Here is a 16,290-nt window from a genome sequence, read left to right on the forward strand (position 1 = left end):
GAAACTTGAAAATAACTTGGCCCTGTACCATAAATCTTGGGTACTTTCTGGACGAGGGATGGATGGGTACATGAAAGTAGGCATCTTGCAGATCCAATGACACCATCCAATCCCCTTGTCTTAGCGCTGAAAGAACTGAAGACGTCGTCTCCATTGTGAATGTTGTTTTGATCACAAAGTGATTCAGAGCGCTTACGTCCAGCACTGGTCTCCACTCCCCCGAGGCTTTTGGTACCAGAAAGAGGCGATTGTAAAAGCCTGGAGATTGAGTGTCTAATACCTTTTCTATAGCCTTCTTTTCTAACATCTGTTGCACCAGATGTAATAGTGCTTGGTTCTTTAAAGGATCTCTGTATCTTGCCGCTAACTCCCTTGGAGTGGTGGTTAAGGGAGGTTTTTCCCTGAAGGGGATCAGGTATCCTCTCTCGAGGATAGAGAGGGACCAGTTGTCCGCCCCTCTCTGAGCCCAGACCTTCGTGAACCTCAAAAGTCTGGCTCCTACTGGAGTCTGGAGGACTCCTGTCTTACTGCGGCTTTGAGAATGGTCTTCGAGAAGATCGTCCTCTCTTAAACGGCCTTCTACTCTTAAGTGCGGGTCTCGAGGTTGTTCTTCCTCGAAAGGGCTGTTGGAAGGACACTTTATTCGTTGCTCCCTCTCTCTTAGCCATCGGCACAGCAGGTTTAAGCCTCTTGGCGGACTGGGCAAGAAGATCTTGCGTAGCCTTCTCCGAAAGTGACCTAGAAATGTCCCTCACTGTCTCCTGAGGAAACAGGTATTCCGAGAGTGGGGAAAAAAGCAAAGAGGATCTCTGTAAGGGAGACACAGACTTGGAGAGAAACGAGCTGTAAACTGATCTCTTTTTGAGCACTCCTGCTCCAAAGAGAGAGGCTACTTCTGTGGATCCATCCATGACTGCCTTGGCCAGGCACGAAAGGACACTGGATAACACCTCCATCGTCACAAACTCCGGATCCTGCGCTCTTTTTGCAAGAGCTCCTAAAGCCCAATCCATGAAGTTGAAGACTTCTAATGTGCGAAATAGACCCTTGAGTAAATGGTCCATCTCGCACATTCCCCAAGACGCTTTAGCTGACAATAGAGAGCGTCTTCTAGATGAGTCCACCAGAGCAGAAAAATCCCCGTTTGCAGAAGCCGGAAGGCCTAACCCCATGGGTTCCTTCGTGTCGTACCAGACACCCGGCTTACCTGTTAATCTAGACGGAGGGCACAAAAACACCGTCTTACCTGCCTCCTTCTTAACCAGGAGCCAGTTCTCCAGATTCTTAATGGCCTTTCTCATAGAGAGAGTTGGCCGCATCTTGACAAAAGAGGGGGATTTTGCCAACTTAGTACTAGATAGCAGAGATCCTGGAGAAGGAGGATCAGCCGAACACAGCGAGTCCCCAAACTCCTGAAGTAGTAATGATGAAAGTCTCTTATAATCAGAGATTCCTACTTCTTTCGTTTCTTCCTCCTCCGAGACTTCCTCCAAGGTTACGTTCGGAGAGGGACTTCTTAGGTGAAGAAAGTCCAAGAAGTCCTGGCAGGTATGCGACTCTTATCCTTCAAGAGTTCGCCAGAAGAAGCCGCCAGTTCAATACCCGAGATATGTTTCCTCGGCAAAGAAAAAACCTCCGCTTTCTGCCGCTCCACAGGTTCTTGATACCTGATAGGAGAGGATCTAGAGCCTACCTCCTCAGGCTCTTGGCGCCTATCCGTTGAAACACTCGTTTCTACTCTCGAGCGCCTACTATGAGTAGGGCGCGAATCCAAAGTCAGGATCCTCTCAGGCTCTTGGCGCCTGTGAGGAGAGGCGCTTGCACCTACTCTTCTGTGACTCCCAGGAGTAGGGCGCGAGTCTGACAAGAGGCTCCTTTCAGGCTCCTGAATCTTACGAGGAGAGGCGTAAGAGCCTACTCCTGATCTTCTTCCAGGAGTAGGGAGCGAATCCCTGGCAAGGCTCTTCTTAGGCTCTTGCTGCCTTTGAGGAGAGGAGCTTGCGCCTACTCTTGATCGTCTTACAGGAGTAGGGCGCGAATCCAAGATTAGGCTCCTTTCAGGCTCTTGACACCTGATAGGAGATTGGAAAGCGTCCACTCTAGATACTCTTCCAGGAGTAGGGCGCGAACCCATGTTTAGGTTCTTCCTAGAATCTTGGAACCTGCTAGGAGAGGCGCTTGACTCCCTTGAGGAAAGCCTATCATGAGCTCTCGAGTAACTTAAAGGGCTTCTATCATCCAGGAGTCCTATCGAACGTTGGCGCCTTATAGAAAAGTCATCCTTCGAAGGAGAGCCCTTCTCGCTTCTATCCCTCTGAGCAGAGCGTACCCTCTCTCGTTCTTTCCTTCCACTTGAAGAGGAGATCCTACTCCTAGGAGATCGTTCGACAGATACAAACCGATCACTACCTTCTCGCATGAAGACTTTCTCCTTACTCCTACCAGGAGAGGATCTAGAGCCTACTTCTTAGCGCTTTGCGCTATGACTCTTCTTAGCATCAGAGCTTCTGCGCGGTGAATACAATCTTCCCTGTCTAGACGAAGTATCAAAAGAGTAGTCTACTCTCGGGGGAGAATAGGTTCTTACTGGTGAAGATCGCCTACTATACTCCTCCTTCCTACTAGGAGAAGGTCTCCTAACAGAACTCTTAACTGGAAGAGAGGCGTCCTTCCTGCGAGAAGGCTCCTTGCGCCTACTAGTTGAAAGAGAGCCTACTAAAGAAGAGAGATTCGCTTGAAGGTCCAACAGGAATTTCTTAGTAGAGGACCGAATCCCTTCTGGTGAAGATTCAGGAGACTTCATAGCCTTCTTAGGCGCAGGAGAATACTCCGGAAAAGGCTCCGGGCTGGAGTCAAGAGCGCCTTCTCCTGACGGTTTCCAGGCTCTCTTGAGGGGGCGCGATTTGGAAGATGAGCTCCATCCTCGCTTAGGAGAGGACGAATCAGAGTCGGAAAAACACTTCCTTAAGAGGCTTTTCCTATAGCTCTCTACAGCAGCCTGGGACGAGCCTACAGGATCTGCTGAAGGGACGCCTGACCGTTGGGGATAACATCTACATCCCCCTTGCGGGGCTTTGCGGACATTCATCCTACCACCCTTAGGGCATGGGAGTCTGAAAGAGGTCTAGGCCTAGGAGCGATACGGAGTCGGTCAGACGCCCCCTCCACTGCACTGGGGACACTGCACACGTCACTACACACTTCACCCTTACCTTGGTCTATATCTCGCAATTGCTGCTGCAAATTGCGGATTGACGCTTCCACAGCGGCTCTCTCGGCAGACGCATCTGCGGGTTCGCTACGGGGGGAAGGAGCTGAAACCAAAAAGGAAGATGGCAAAGCTACTGCAGGGTTAGAAATACTATCCTGTTCCGCAGAACAGGATCTACTTGAACTTCTAGCTGAAGCTTTTCTAATCCTATCCTTTTCTAATTTTTTTCACGTATGCAGTCAGCTCTTTCCATTGCACTTCAGTTAAGCTCTCGCATACATCACATGTATCCTTAACTGAACAATCCCTTCCCCTACCTTTTACACAAACAGTGTGAGGGTCCAAAGTAGCCTTAGGCAACCTCACCTTGCATCCTTCATTTACACATACTCTAAACAGAGTTCCAGGTGTTATATCAGACATATTATCCAACTAAATCCAAAAAACAGCGTATGCCAACAACCAAAGATCAAATACTTCCCAAATAATCCTCGGCGAAGCAAGCAAGAAATTCTAAGCAGGAGCTACCAACAAAGTTGTTGTCAGCACCGGCGACAGAAAAATTCTGTCAGAAAACGGGAATGATTCCTATTACCGCCACCCAGCGGCGGTAGGGGGTGATCACCTGACCTACCTGTAGCGTGTGCCGCGAGTTTTGAATTCTGTCGGACATCAGAGACATTAGCTAAGTATATATCTGCCGGGTAAGTTGCATGTGTAAAAATACAATTTACTTTTAAAAATTTTGATCTTTTTATCTTTATTCCTATCTTTCTTCCAGTTTTCTATCATTCTCTCTGTAATTTTTTCCTTCTATTTTTGTATTCTTTCTTTTTTATCTTTGATCTTTTTTCTATCTTTCATTATCTTTCTGTCTATTTTTCTTATTTTCTGTATCTTTTTCTTCCTGTCTTTCTATATTTCTTCCATTCTATCTTTCTTCCATTCTGTCTTCCTTCCATTCTGTCTTTCTATGTCCTTTCTGAAAATCCTTATGGACAATCAACAGACTTTAATACATAAACCTAAGATGGCTTCAAAGAGAGAGAAAGAGAGATTGATTTATTTATTGCTACTCTCAAATGATGCCTCTCTGTCACTGCCCTCCAAAGGACGTCAATCACGTCTACAGCAACAGGAGCATAGAAGAAAAAATTACCCCAGGAGGGGGTTGGACTTCGAACGCGGACCTCTCGGACAACCAGGAGGACCTCGAGAGGCCACTCGGTCTTCTGCCCCATGACTTCCCTGGTGGATGATGATAGTGGCTCTCCACCTACGGTAAAGTTTCTCCTTGATTATATAGTTACGGAATTCATTATATAGTTACTGAATTGATTCTGTAGTTACTAAGTTGTGTATACATATTGTTACTGAATTGATTATATAGATGCTAAATTGTTTATATAGTTAGTGAACTGATCATATAGTTATGGAATTGATTATATGATTACTGAATTGCTTATATAGGTATTGAATTGATTATTTAATTACTGAATTGATTATATAGGTATTGAATTGATTATATAATTACTGAATTGATTATATAGTTACTAAATTGAATATATAGTTACTGAATTTTTTATATAATTGCTGAAATGATTAGGTATATAATTGCTGAGTTTATTATATAGTGAATTGATTATGTAATTATTGAATTGATTATATAATTACTGAATTGATTATATAGTAACTGAACTGATTATATAGGTACTGAATTAATTATATAGGGACTGAATTGAATACATAATTACTGAATTGATTATATCGTTAATGAATTTAATTTCTAGTTCAAATAATACCAAAGTTCTTATAAATACATTTGTAAAGAACGGATTTCTGCAACTATATAACTAAACCATCATTCCGCGCAATTTGTTGAAATTAATTTGCCCTCTGCCCTAGGGGGGTAGGGGTGTGACTGGCGGTGAGAAGCACAGAGGAAGGAGTTCCTACTTAAACAGGACAGGGAATCTTTTTTTCAACTAACCTGGTCCTTTTGCTTAATTCTGCCATTCTGTCAAGATTCCTTTCTGGGCCCAAAACCACCAAGAAAGTGACCCCCTCAACTTATTTGAATATGGAGGACAAGTTATTAATTTACCTGAGAAATTGGCAACCTCTATTGCACCTGCTTTGCCAAGAGAGAGAGAGAGAGAGAGAGAAACTTGGCGGTTAATGTAGTTTCAATAGCTATTATATATGTGACAGGGGTTATAATTAATAATATATTTAATATGTTCGTTGTGACATTTCTAGGAATGTGAAGACTGTTCACTTTTAACTTCCCGTAGAGACAGAGCCAAAGCAACGACCTGATAAAGCTGATAAATGATTTCTGTGATGGCGTGATTCGAAAAGTGCATAGTTAGGCGGGTCAATGTTCACGAGTTCATGGGTCTTTTTCAAATGCCTTTAGAAACTGGTTGTAGCCAGTAATAAGGGGCGTTGACGAAGTGTGCATTCGTATGTACGTGCGTGCCTCTTCCTTTGATAATAGTATCATTAGCCAAGTCTATGGGGGAGACTTTCAGAGACGTCTGTGGGAGAAAGGCAGAATACTGGGGATAGCCCTGCGAAAGTTTCTTTGGTTCTGTGTGTGTTTTCCAGGCTGAGATGGGTAAGTGTACCTTACTTTATCCAAAGGGATGGCTTGTTACACAGTAAGAATGTTTAATCTTTAACTTTGTCTTTAAACTTATGTGTGCTAACGAGTGTGTTTCTCGTGTCTTTGAAACAGACGATTCTGGTGAGGGAATTAAGTGTTCTGGCAAGGGGGACCGAGGGTCCCGGGTGGAGTGATTGGTGTGACAAATTACCGATCAAGACATTTTAAATACTGGGGGGTTAATTGAGTTAGTTAGTCTGTGAGACTTGAGTTATTATCTTTCCATTGTTAAATAAATGCTATATTTTTCCATATCTTTGTCTCTCATTTGATGACCTGTTAGGATGGAGAGAGCGGGGTTGCCGAGGAGAGACCAGAGAGAGAGAGAGAACGGAGAGAGAGATGAGAGAGAGAGAGAGAGAGAGAGAGAGAGAGAGAGAGAGAGAGAGAGAGAGAGAGAGAGAGAGAGAGAGGTCGCTTGGAGAGAGAGAGAGAGAGAGATTGTGTATCAGTTTGCCTACCGCTAGGGGTTCCACGTTTACCAAATAAAAACTAGATTAATATCTCGTTTACATACATTATGTTTTTGGCTCCTAAGTTTCCCTTACATTGTTTTATTCCGTAAATACTCTATAATGTAATTTTGTCAAAACGATTAGTTTCAATGGATATTATTCTTTAGATGAGGAAAGGATTTATTTGTATGTATTTCGTAGAGTTCCCAAATCCTGGTCAACTTTATGGTGTTGGTTCAAATATTTTTCAGAGCTGGGACATTATCTAAAGCCCCGTCCACACGACGGGCAAATGCACGGCAGGGACTCTGATTTGCCCGGAATTCTCTCGCTTTGAAACAGTGTTACCAGATCAAACAGTCCAATAAACATTTGCTTCAACGTCTGGTAATGAAAAAATGATCAGGAATATAATCGAGTTCACGCAACCATTAGCAACTGTTTGTAATCTGGTTTTACTTCTTACACTTCATGTACAAGCTTCTACCTAAAGGAAGGAGAGCCCTAAAGGAAGGAAGGAGAGAGAGAGATAGAGAGAGAGGGAGCGGAGAGAGAGAGAGAGGAGAGAGCGAGAGAGAGAGAGAGAGAGAGAGAGAGAGAGAGAGAGAGAGAGAGAGAGAGAGAGATAACCTTCCCTTCAGTTAGCAAAATCCTAGTTCTATCATATATTCCAGTGGAAAATATACTAAAAGATAACAAAAGCAGAGTTACCAGCACACTTGCATCCCTGAACGTGTCAAAATCGTTTGTCATCTGTCACTCAATATTTCTACATTACGTAACATCGAAAAATGTAAACAACACATTGATGGCTTCTGGATTCCGTGTCAAGGCTAAAGGTTTGGTTAATCCATGTCAATAATTTCTCCATAAGAAGGGTTACAGTAAGTCCCCTGACCTTATACATGTGAACAAATAGTACACATACATACATAGACAGAAAAACACACATATGCATACATACATGTGTGTGCAAAACATACACATAGGCATATAAGTGTGTTTATCATTAAGTAACGGAATTATCCTGATTTCATTATTTTCCAGTTTTGTCAAGTTACAAGTATATAGCTTCTCTGCTTGTTCATTGGATGATGTACATTAACAGACATTACTATACGCATTTTCCATACGACATCCTAATTAATGACTACATTTACTATATTTCGTCAATCCCAACCAAGATTCTCCATCAGTTTTGGAAAAGCTAAGAACAAAATGGAAGGGGAATGTGTTGTGTACATAACACTCTGACCTGAAGATTAAGATGATCTGCTTTAACCTGACATTTTATTTTACCAGTATAGCTTCGTCACTTCACCTCATACCACAGAGAATTGGGAACAGTGTCGGCCTGCCGGGCATTTGCCCGTCGTGTGGACGGGGCTTTAGATTAAACTTATAAGTTCATTTGGACGGATTTGTAGTACTTACCAGTCGTCATTGCTTTAATTTAACAACAAACCTTTCATTATATTTATATGTACTAAAAGTTTCCTAAATTCTGATCACCTTTTGGTATTGGTTCAACTGATTTTGGAAATTAAGACATTGTCCAAGAGACTTATAACTTGATTTGCACATTTTTTCACTGATCAATCATTATTGCTTTAATTCTAAAGCCTCAAAAGCTTCATTGTATACTTCATAATTCCATTTTATATTGAATTTTCATATAGGGGAAATAATAATAACTTGAAAAAGGAAGAAGCAGCAGCATTCAGTCTGACTCAGAGTGTTTCTTCCAGTGGCCACCAGATGAGCCCTCACCAAATGATGAAGCCTCCTCTCAGTATCAGTCATTGTCTGAAGTGTTGTTGTTATTATCAAGTTACATTTAAAAACACCATTCATTTATTTCAAAATTTAAAAACATCATTCATTTCTTTCAAATTGTATGTGAATACAGAGCTGCCTAATTAAGTTGATATTTATGTAGGAAAAGTTACTTCACGTATTCTGTTTGTTTCTGACCGACCAAGTATGGAGCCAGAACGATTCGATTGTCTGGTAACAGTGCTTCAGAACTGAGAGAAAATATAGACAGCTGGAAGTGGCCAATGGGCCTGTCCTGCTGGTGTAGACAGGACATTATGTATATTCTATATGAAAAAAGGCAGCTTGTTCTTTTTGAAAAGGCCTTTAAAGATGAAAAACTGTAAATGTGGAATAAAGAAACTTGCTTTTACTGAGAAAAATTACAGTATCTTCTGTTTGGATGCTTTTACTAAGAAACATTTGTCTTAAGACAGTTTCTGTTTAACAATTACTTTGTTTTTCAGTCAGAATAGAAGCTCAAGATATCTAAGTAAGAAGATCAGACATGGCAATGATGCTTCACGAACCCTCAATCAGGCCTGGGTAGGAGTCTACCCACTAGAGTACCATTTCTTGATAGTGTTCACATCATTCCACTGGCCTGTACCGATGTCTACTTTTAGGACGTGGACTGTGTCTTAAACCTGGCCTGGCTTGCTGAAGCTTCAAATGATGATTCACATATCATCCAAGGAAAACTTCTTGGATGCAGCAGCCAGGATGCAAATGTAGCTCAGGTAAATATTATAATACAGGTTTAATGAAGGATTTTTGGCCACTTAACAGTTTCTTATACTCTTTCTTTTTAAAATTAATTTGTGATGTAATTTTAAAAACTGCTGAAATTGAGTAATGAACTGCTTAAAATTCATATATTTACAAAAAAAAAAAATTAAAACTACTGAAATTGATCAATGAACTGCTAAAAATTATTTCAATTGCTTGAATAAATTCAACTTGCATGCTTTTAATTTGCTTGAATACTATACTGCAGTGTTTGATTTGCTATATGGTACTGCATTTTGTTTAAGAATTCAAAACATTGTTTTCCTTTTCTTGCAGTTTCTCATTGCCAAAGAAGTGGCAGGGGAGATGAAGGCACTGGTAAAACCTGACAGATACATAGCTGTCCACTGACCTTAGTGGACAGCCTAACAACATCAGTGTTACGGTTACAACAAATGTTCCATTGTTCCTGAAGTAACAAGAAATCTTAACAACAACAACTACTTAGAATACAAGTGATTCCAGGCCCTTTTTACCTGGATGTTCTCTACAGGAACCACAAGCTTCAGGATTTATACTACACACATCATCAAGCTACATTGTAACAAACAAGGGTCTTGTACAAATTTGTACTACAAAATTTTCAAGTTACCTGTGTAGATGGATTTATTGCAAAGAAATGATTAAATATAGTATTTTACTTTTAAAATGTTTAGATTCTATGGAGATATTTTACTTAATGATGATCCTGTGACAAAACAAACAATATTTATTTGTCTGAGTACCACCAGTTGAAATGAACACAGCACTCTCACAGTGCACCAAAAATGCATGCTGCTTTCATAGATAGGGTCCCTCTCCTCACCTCCACAATATGGAGGGTGTTCATTGTCAAAAATGGCCTGCATCCATTGTCGAAGCTTTTTAAGCGACTCCAAACAGCACCAGTGTTCATTAACTGTATCGACTACCTTGGTAGGTTTGCAGAATGACCCAACCTTGTTTAGTTTTTTAGTTGGTTGAAGAAAAATCTTCTTGGCAACCTCTTTCCACACCTCAGCGGTCCTCATCGATCTTCCTGGGGGTGTTTATTCTGAAATTTTAAAAAGTGTACAATCAGGTCTTGTATACAAACTGGTAGTGAAAAGCAATGGGACCAACGGCTTTACGTGACTTCCAAACCAAGTCGAGAGCGAACTTCTATTATCAGAAATGCACATCTCTCATACCTCAACGGAATGCCCGAGAATTGAACTCGCGGCCATTGGGGCGCCAGGCTAACACCGTACCGACCATGCCACTGAGGCCCTTCAATGGGTCTTTTGGTGTCAACTGAATATTGTATTATAAATCATTTTAACCTTTCAGAACTTCATTTGGTAAGCTGACCCTGATATCTGTCATTTAAAATTTTTGTTGTAGCAATTTGGCAGTAAAATATTTTAGTACCAACAAGTGTTTGTAGATAGACCTGTATAATTATTCAACCAAATTCTCATTTCATTAGTTTTAGCCATGGTTATCAGTAATCTGTTAACTACGTAATAGTATATAATGATTTTTGTCATTAGGACTGACTCTCCCAAGATTTTATATCACCACCTGGTTCAGAATTTGTTTAGGAGAAGACACTAAGTACTCTGAAGTACTGGAAGACTTCCAAGAATACCTTATGCAATTCTTAAATCTTTTATAAAAAGATTTTCTGAATTAATGTGACTTTTATACTATTACAGATATTAAGTACGATATTTGCAATTTACAATACTTTTGATAAGTAAATGAAAAGTGTTTTCTTTATTTTTAAATTTAAAAAAAAAAACATTCCAAAGAAATTTCATCAAAAAATCATATAAAAAAAAAAATATGCATCGACTAAATCTTTAGCACACAATGCAATTTACTGAACAAAAATATTTTCAATATTAATGAAGTTATACCATTGACACCTGTCGGTGTCAATGGTCTCTTACCTTTCAATGTCACTGGTCCTATATACAAAGTCAAAATTACACAAAATATTTGAAAAGTATATATAAGTGTTCATAATTTGTCTGAGAAGACCAGCAGATTGCATTAGAGGAAATAACTTAATCATATACTCTAAATATACGTCAATAATCTTGCCCCTTGTGTACAGCTTCATGAGAGATTATCAGATTTGGCCTTTGGTCCCCTCTTACTTTTCTTTATCAATAGCAAAGTTACTGCTAAAGAACAGGGATATTGACTGCATATACTCCCGTATATTAATACGAATTATAGAATATATATATATATATATATATTATATATATATATATTATATATATATATATATATATATAATATATATAGATATATATATAGATATATATATATATATATATATATATATATATATATATATAAATAACTTGATCACAAAATACATAAAACATGATGCTACATATAAAGAAAGGAGATGCCACGGAGGAAAATCAAAAGACAACAATTGCCAAGATCTTTCGGTCTACATGACCCTTTATTTGAGGCACAACTGATCAGAACAGAGCAAAAACATAGTACAAATAGGCTTAGTATCCAAACTGACATTACAGGAATAGCATAAAGTCCAATTCACTCTAAAGAAATGAAAAAATCCCCATGGGCAAGATTAGAAATTTTAAAGCAGCCACCCACATGTGGCCAACAGATGATTTAGTCAGAAAACAATTAAGGATTTAGGCATGGTGCCTCGTCAAGGCAATTTTATTTGAAAAACAATACATTTTGTATTAGTATTATTAAATTTACAAAAATGTTCCAACAATGAGTGAGAAACAAAAATAGGATATAAATATACCAAGCATGAGAGTGAGAGAAATATATAATAGCTATAAATATGAGGGAATAATTAATCATTAGTTAATTTATTTATTTTAAGGTCCTTCATAAACATTTTACAAATATATGGGTCCAAATGGTACAATCCCAGACTAAGATTTAGGTTGTTTTTACTCGTGATTTGTTAAATTGCTGATTCCAGTAAATTTCCTGAAACAATCATTAAACCTAGCAATTACAGAGCCGTCGCCCCAACTTATACAATGAGATTTTTTGCTCAGATGGATAAATAGTGCATTTGAAAACTGGGCTGTTCTAACTGAATACATATGCTTATTAATATACACACACAACCGATGTAAAAGGACGGGCAATCCTTACAAAGGAATTTTTTAAATGATGTTGTTATTTGTTACCTGACTATTCATAATTAGCATATCTTTAATGGCATTGTTATAAGAGAACACAACATTAACATGAAAAGATTTAAATATTGATTATATGGTTTCAAATCCACGAAAGTAAGGCAAGCTAAGTACATTTTTAGGGGTTTCTTTTCATTACTAATAACACTAAAAAACTTTTTGTGAGCTTTTTGATAACATAACTCAATTATGTAAAGTGGGTAGCAGAGATCATTTCTTGTCTTTTTTATGTATTGTATTGTATTTCTTGGTCAAGATATTGTGGACTTGTAATCCACAAAGCACTTAAGAACGTGGAAGAAAAAATTGAAATTTCAATATTAAGATGGTGGCCAGAATAAAAATGTACACATGTTAAATTATTTGTGGGTTTCCTATAAATACTGAATTTACATGGGAGAGATTCTCTATGTATGTATTAATACATCTAGGAAAGGGATGACATTGTTATTTTCAATTACAACTGTGAATTTTATGGATGGCACTAAATTATTCAATTTAGACAATAAATCATTTACAACAAACCATTTTAAGGGGACAAGTGTGATGTTTGGGAGGTGTTGTCTTTCAAAAAATTCCATATATAAGTTTGAAAGGAAGAGTACTAAGGGGTTATCCATGGCCATACCAAATATTTGTTGGTAATATTCTCCATTAAAAATAAAACTGCAATCACAAATACATTACTTCAATATTCTAGCACAGATTCAATAGGGATTTTTGTAAACAAGAAACATACATCAAAACTGACAAAAGATATCACTAGGGTTTAATACAATGTTATTTAATTTTTCCACAGTTCCAAGAAGTGGGGATAACAATTTACTAATATTTTTAGATAATTTATAAGCAATTGATCCTACAGTAATAATAATTGGCCGCATAGGTTTGATATCCTTATGAGTTTTAACCAGACAATATAAATAAGGTAATGATGGACACTTTACAGTTAACTTACGCAACAGTTCTTTTTTATCCTTAAGAATTTGTTTCTTAGTGATATTAAAGTTTTTTATTACTTGGTCCAAGTAATAACTGTTTCTATTACTTTACAACAAGTTAGTTTAAAAGGGATAAGAAGACATTCCTTCCATTAACCTCAGAAGTAGGTCTATCAAGAAGGGGTTACAACTCTTGACGAATCATCATGAAACTGCCTCTTCAGGCCTACTAGTATTTATAGCTATTATCATCATCATCATTATCTTTGTGTGTCTACATGGATATAACATAACTACATATGCATGCATAAACATTACTGTACACATATGTGATTATATGCATATACTATAATATATAATATACGGTAATCATATACATGTATATAGTACTTTTGCTGCAATCGAGCTGCAGTGCAAAGAATGAAATGCTGATTTCAAAGGATACTTCCACCTCGTAATGAGGCCAAAGTACCTTACCTATCACAGGAGTCTTCGCGTCCTTGGTCACAGAACTTAAACGAACTTAAATTGCAAGTTGAACAGATGAAGGTAAAAAAAAAGAAAAAAAAAAAAAAAAAAAAAAAAAAAAAAAAAAAAAAAAAACTATATCATATGCAAGTCCAGACCAGCTCTTAAGCAGCTTCAGGAAATGGAAACAGATGTAATAGCATCCAAGAGCCAACATTAAAGGATACGATTCAAAGATCACCTCTGTTGTTTAGATTAAGCCACAATATACCGGCACATCATCTAGGTTGGTTAGTTCCTATGAGCTCACTCTACAAACACTTGCGAGTATATAATACGCAGTTCATATTAGGCGCACGGCTATTCGGCACTAAACGAGTGTCCCAGCTTTCTCTTTCGACTGTTCTTCCAGTTCCCAAAGGCTCTACTGGGAGGTTACTGTAAATGGCTACTTTCCAGTATGAATTCTCATATGAATTACAGGATGTTTTCTGGAAAATTATTTCCCACAATCTTGTACATGAATTCTCATATGATCTGCACCTAATTTATACCTGGGTAACTTGGTCCTGCCTGAAGATATTTTCTCAGGTTTTCTTAATAAGTCCTATTGCTCCTACCACCACAGGTATTATTTCTATTTCCTTCGGTTCCCATCTGCATTTCAGGTCGTTCTTCAGGTCTTGGTATTTTGTTATTTTATGCCTTTCAGCTCTATTGAGGCCAAAGTCCAGTACGAATTCTCAACCAAACTGTAAGATCTGGTTTCTTGGAAAATGCTTTCCCACATTCCTTGCACATAAGTTGCTTCTCTCCATTATGGATTCTCATATGATATGTAGGATTATGTTTCCTGGAAAATGCTTTGCCCCATTCCTTGCACATCAATGGCTTCTCCAATATGGATTCTCATATGACCTATAATATGTGGTATCTTGGAAAATGCCTTCCAATGTTCTTTGCACACAATTGGCTTCTCTCAAGTATGGATTTTCATATGACGTGTAAGGTGTGGTTTCCAGGCAAATGCTTTCCCACATTCTTTGCACACGAATGGCTTCTCTCCAGTATGTGTTATCATATGAGCTCTAAGACTTGGTTTCTGGCAAAATGCTTTACCACATTCTTTGCACACAAATGGCGTCTCCCCAGTATGAATTCTCATATGATCAGTAAGATGGTGCCTCAAGGTAAATGCTTTCCCACATTCCTGGCATGTGAATGGCTTCTCTCCAGTATGACATCTCATATGAACTTTAAGATCTAGTTTCCTGGTAAACGGTCTCTCGCAATCCTTGCACACGTATGGCTTCTCTCCGGTATGAATTCTCATATGATCCTTAAGATGTTTTCTCTGGGAAAATGGTCTGCTACACTCCTTGCACATGAATGGCTTCTCTCCAGTATGACTTCTCATATGAACTGTAAGACTTTGTTTCTGGGAAAATGGCCTGCTACATTCCTTGCACATGAATGGCTTTTCTCCAGTGTGGATTCTCATATGAACTGTAAGGTCTGGTTTCCTGGAAAATGCTTTCCCACATTCATCGCACAAGAATGTTTTCTCTCTGGTAGGATTTGTGATATCACTTGCTTTCTCATGGTCAGTGGAACTGGAAGGCTTTTCTCCACTGTGACAATTCCTTTTTTCTTGTTTCACTTCCTCTGTGCAAGTTAGTGGATCTTTTTCATTCTCTACCGAATTCATTTCATATGAATATTCGTCATCTTCATTAGACTCACAGAATACCCCATGCTCTATTTTGATGTCTATCAGTGGATCCAGCGCCATAAAGTTACAATCGCTGGTTTCATTCAAGGCAGCCATGTTGCTGTTTTCTTGAGTTATAAAAGGTAGTGATATTGCAACTTCTGTTTCACTTTTCAAAGGTAATTCTACAGAATGTTCAGGATTCATTTTAGACTCTTGTCCTGCACTGTTCTGTAAAGACAATGTGTTCAATTGACAAGTCTTAATACAAAATTGTTTACAAATGATTATCCTATAAATCTGTTATAAATTAAAAGTAAAATATCTTGAAGGACTACAACCAGATTTCACTGCTGATGTATGAATCTAATATTCAGAACATATGTTATTCGTTGTTGTTGTTGTAATGTTTAAAGTAGGAGTACAATATTTCACTGTTGTCTCTTATACTTTAAGAGCCGCTACTGGTGATGTTACATGTAGTACCATTAAACACACAAGCATTCCAAATTCTTGATGCTGCTCCAAACTGACGAAGGAAGGGAGTTCTTCTGAGGGAGAATCTGAAACCAAAGAATGCAACACTAAGTTAAGAAACATAATACCAGAACAGAAGAAACAAACTAAATTTAATTTGGGTTACTATAAAGGTCTCAGGCCAATTAATAAGGTGTGCATTTGACATTACTATCCAAATATTGATACAATCTAATCAAACATTGTCCAAACACAGCATCAAAACATTCCTGGGGCAACAATACAGGGTATCCCAAAAAAATGTACACATTTCAAATAATTGTAAAATAATATTGTTATGATATAATAAAGTTTCATACATACTTACCTGGCAGATATATACATAGCTATCGACTCCGTCGTCCCCGACAGAAATTCGAATTTCGCGGCACATGCTACAGGTAGGTCAGGTGATCTACCGGCCTGCCGCTGGGTGGCAGGACTAGGAACCATTCCCGTTTTCTAATCAGATTCTCTCTTCCACCTGTCTCCTGCGGGGAGGCTGGGTGGGTCTTCAATCGTATATATCTGCCAGGTAAGTATGTA

At 38.5% G+C, this 16,290-nt stretch overlaps 1 protein-coding gene and 1 long non-coding RNA gene across 2 annotated transcripts; one reads left to right on the forward strand and one right to left on the reverse strand.

Moving 5' to 3' along the window:
* Positions 1–3,108: 3,108 nt before the first annotated feature.
* On the forward strand, positions 3,109–10,625 carry LOC135204678 (uncharacterized). Its single transcript, XR_010312287.1, has 3 exons — positions 3,109–4,492; positions 8,617–8,889; positions 9,215–10,625. It is a non-coding gene; the product is annotated as an uncharacterized LOC135204678 (long non-coding RNA).
* Positions 10,626–11,351: 726 nt separating this feature from the next.
* Positions 11,352–15,980, reverse strand: LOC135204680 (gastrula zinc finger protein XlCGF8.2DB-like). Its single transcript, XM_064234836.1, has one exon. It carries the CDS (start codon positions 15,433–15,435, stop codon positions 14,497–14,499), a length of 939 nt encoding a protein of 312 aa, XP_064090906.1. The 5' UTR covers positions 15,436–15,980; the 3' UTR covers positions 11,352–14,496.
* Between the last annotated feature and the right edge of the window lie 310 nt (positions 15,981–16,290).

The sequence above is a fragment of the Macrobrachium nipponense genome, chromosome 47 (genome assembly GCF_015104395.2).
Source record: "Macrobrachium nipponense isolate FS-2020 chromosome 47, ASM1510439v2, whole genome shotgun sequence".
Lineage (NCBI taxonomy): Eukaryota > Metazoa > Arthropoda > Malacostraca > Decapoda > Palaemonidae > Macrobrachium > Macrobrachium nipponense.